Here is a 3,521-nt window from a genome sequence, read left to right on the forward strand (position 1 = left end):
TCAGAACCGGTATTTAACAGTGATGTTATTGACTGCCCGACTGTCGATACACATTCTCCACGTACCGTCTTTTTTTGGCACCAACAAAGTTGGAACGGCACACGGACTCAAGCTTTCCCGTACATATCCGCGACCCATTAATTCTTCAATTTGTCGCTGCATCTCCTTGGTCTCTTCCGGGTTACAGCGATACGGAGCCTTGTTGGGTAACGACGCTCCTGGTATCAAATCAATTTGGTGTTCTATACCTCTAAGTGGAGGTAATCCGGGAGGCAAGTCGTTGAGAAAAACGTCAGCGAACTCCTGCAATAAAGAATCCAATTGTTCAATCTCTTGGTTTTTGTTCCCGGCTACTTGCATGCTCCTTTGTGAATAAAATAAATAGCTGCTCCCCTTGCTTTATTTCTTTCTCCACCTCACGTCCACTAGATAAAATAGTCAGATTAGGCTTCTTATTTTGATTAGCATGCATAGCTCGTACCGCCTCCGGAGACATGGGTTTTAGGACCACTTTCTTACCATTTGTAGTTAATACATACTCATTACTCCTGCCCCTGTGAACGACATTTCTATCGAACTGCCAGGGTCGTCCTAACAAGATGTGACATGCATCCATTGGAATAACATCGCACAACACTTCGTCCTGGTAGGGTCTCATAGAAAATCCAACCCGAACCTGTTTAGTAACTTTCACCTTGTTGCCATCATCGAGCCAGTGTAAATTATACGGTCTGGGATGGGCCGTAGTAGCCAAAGCTAATTTATCCACCATCTTGGAGGAAGCGACATTAGTACAACTTCCGCCGTCAACAATTACGCTGCACCATTTATCACCAATTTGGCACTTGGTGTGAAAAATTTGATCTCTTTGTTCGTTTTTACCAGGTTCTGCTAGTGTCTTCAGTGTACGCCGTAGAACTAGAGCGGTGTCATAGATAGGAGCGTCATATGCTACAAACTCCTCCTCTTCGTTTCCCTCTTCATATGAATAAAATATTCCTTCCTCTTCTGTTGCTTCGTCGTAAAGGTCGTCTCTGATGCTAACTGCCTCTCTTAATGAGATATTTCTTTTATTAGGACAGGCACTCTGAAAGTGACCAAATCCCTGACATTTAAAGCAATGTACCCTAGACAAACTCCGCTCCTTTGGGTCGACAATATTCTTACTTTCTGAGGGTCTGCCGTCCTGCACAATGGCAGGCTTCGAGGGAGTGCTCGAACTGGCTGCTGCCTTGGAAGTCTCGGATTTTGACCAAGTAGAAGGCTTGGCATAATTGTTGTTTGTCGAATGACTACCCTTCTGTTGTCCTTCCACTTTTAAGCAAACATTACATAACATGTCAAACGACGCATACGGTTGTAAGTCGACAACCCTTACTATGCTTTGATTTAATCCTCTACAAAATCGTGCCATTTTCTGCTCTTCTTGTTCCTCAATTTTGCTCATCAAGTTTAGCTGCTCAAATTCCGCAATATACTCAACCACACTCTTGGTTCCCTGCATCAATTCCGCAACCTTACGATACATCTCCAATTTATGTGTTTTAGGCACATATCGCTTCCTCAATTTCCGCTTCAGAGTTTCCCAAGACGTGATTTTTTCCTTGCCCTCTCGTGCACGCTCGGACTTCAGGTTCTCGTACCATAATGAAGCGTTTTTGCTCAGCTTCAATATGGCATACTTGCAACTCTTTTCATCAGACAAATCTTTAAATTCGAACATGCATTCGATCTTTCTTTCCCACTCTAGGTAATCCTCTGGTTCTGTACCTCCTTCAAACTCGGGCAACTCCGTAATTTTGAACTCGTCCACTGGTCGTGGTGGTTCTCCACGCCTTGGCTGCCAACACGGATTGATCTCATGAATATTTTCCAATGTCCTACGAAGGCTATTCATAAACTCAGGATCACTAAAATCCATATCGATAGAGGATCAAGAGCCGAAGCTCTGATACCACTTATGATACGCGAGCGGAAGTAAAACAGTTAAATAACGAACAAGGATGCGGGACGATTGTCACGCACCAGCTAATAACAATTAATAAAGAATTATAACGGATATTTGAAACGAATTCCGCCAAGAATTCGGTTCAATGGTGCCCAATACTAAAGACCTATTTAGTATTGAACGGAGACTTGAAGTACGTTCTCAAGTCGGAAGATTTGATCAAAACTTTGATCGTTTTCTGAGATTCTTATTAATAATTCAATGAATAAATCAAATGTACAATCCCCTATATATATAAAGCTAAGACGAAATTTGATGGGAAGTAGGACAACTAGTTTGACCCGACCTCTTTATTTAATTAACTGATAACTCTTATCTTCTAAAGGCACTATAATTGCCAATTATTTATCCTGACAATAATAATAGATAATAGAATAATAATAATTATAGCTAATAATTAATCTAGTCCTAATCGAACCCGAGTCCTCCAACACGTCCTTTCACGAACAGAAGTCCAACTCCACCCTTGTAACCACTTAGCATTGAACCGAGAATCGAACCTGTATCCTGCTCCCTTAAACTCGTACCTGGCACATCTTGTAAATCTAAGCTTAGTTCGGTTTTTGTATTTGATAACGTATCATGTCTTCTGTTTGTGCCTCACTGCCTCAATACTACAGTTTAAGATGGGGTTTTTACTTATCTACTTAGGATCTCCAGCGTAAAGCTAGATGCATTATAGGATTGTGAGCCATATTGTAAAGTATCTAATATATGTCGTTTTAGCTTTAAAAAATCTTAAAAGTGGCGCAAGAAGGTTGGGGTGAAATTTTGGGTAGTGTAGTTGTTATATATAAAAAACTTACTCAGAAAAAAAATGTATAGGACCTATTGGAACGTCATGAAAAGGACATGTATACACCTGTGTGGTTTACCTTTTTGGAATGAATAGTGAATGACAAGTTGACGACGTTTATCTCATACTGATTCATTGTTTCACACTTATATTTTTCTTCTAATCTAGTTAACTCATATGCCATATTTTTCACTAGGATGAGATTAAGCTCTATCGCACACTTCTAGAAGAGAGGATGAAACTAGCCAGAGTTGCAGGAACTGCGCCACATGTTTCTGTTCTCTCTAGTTTTCGTTATATTATTCTAGAATTTATTGGTTACATTGATCTTCTGATCCTGACTTTGGATCCTTAGATATGCTGTTTGTGGCGATGCAACAATCAATAAAATTGCACTGGTTAGACCATCAACTAAAGTAAGACTAGCTAACATCAACGGTGGCAATCAGGTATGTATGACATATCTGACAGTTTCTGTTGCAATTTTAGGAGTTTTAAATGGAGACTCGAGTTGTGAATAACAGTGATAGAGGTCAAGTCTTAGCGAGCTTTTGAAGTTCTAAAAAAATAGAATATCATTTGAACTCGCCCCCATCTTCCTAGAATGTTTAACCTTTGTGTTTTGATTAAACTTCCACTGGGGAGACTTTATAAATAATTTTGATTTTGCCATGTCATAGTATATATTCAGAGTAGATGTTTCAAAGGTATATTTTT

At 39.9% G+C, this 3,521-nt stretch overlaps 1 protein-coding gene across 1 annotated transcript; it reads right to left on the reverse strand.

Moving 5' to 3' along the window:
- Positions 1 to 1,921, reverse strand: LOC141601835 (uncharacterized). The gene is made up of 2 exons (XM_074422141.1): positions 416 to 1,921; positions 1 to 303 (listed from the first exon to the last, which is right to left on the reverse strand). Exons 1-2 carry the CDS (start codon positions 1,919 to 1,921, stop codon positions 1 to 3), a joined length of 1,809 nt encoding a protein of 602 aa, XP_074278242.1.
- Positions 1,922 to 3,521: the final 1,600 nt, after the last annotated feature.

Source organism: Silene latifolia, chromosome 9, assembly GCF_048544455.1.
Source record: "Silene latifolia isolate original U9 population chromosome 9, ASM4854445v1, whole genome shotgun sequence".
Taxonomy (NCBI): Eukaryota; Viridiplantae; Streptophyta; class Magnoliopsida; order Caryophyllales; family Caryophyllaceae; genus Silene; species Silene latifolia.

Excerpts from the sequence above, each read along its gene's own strand:
- LOC141601835 (XM_074422141.1), bottom strand. The coding sequence starts at position 1,921 with ATGGATTTTAGTGATCCTGAGTTTATGAATAGCCTTCGTAGGACATTG. Across the intron at positions 304-415 it reads TTTTATCTAGTGGACGTGAG|GAGTTCGCTGACGTTTTTCT; the intron begins GTGGAGAAAGAA and ends TCTTTATTGCAG.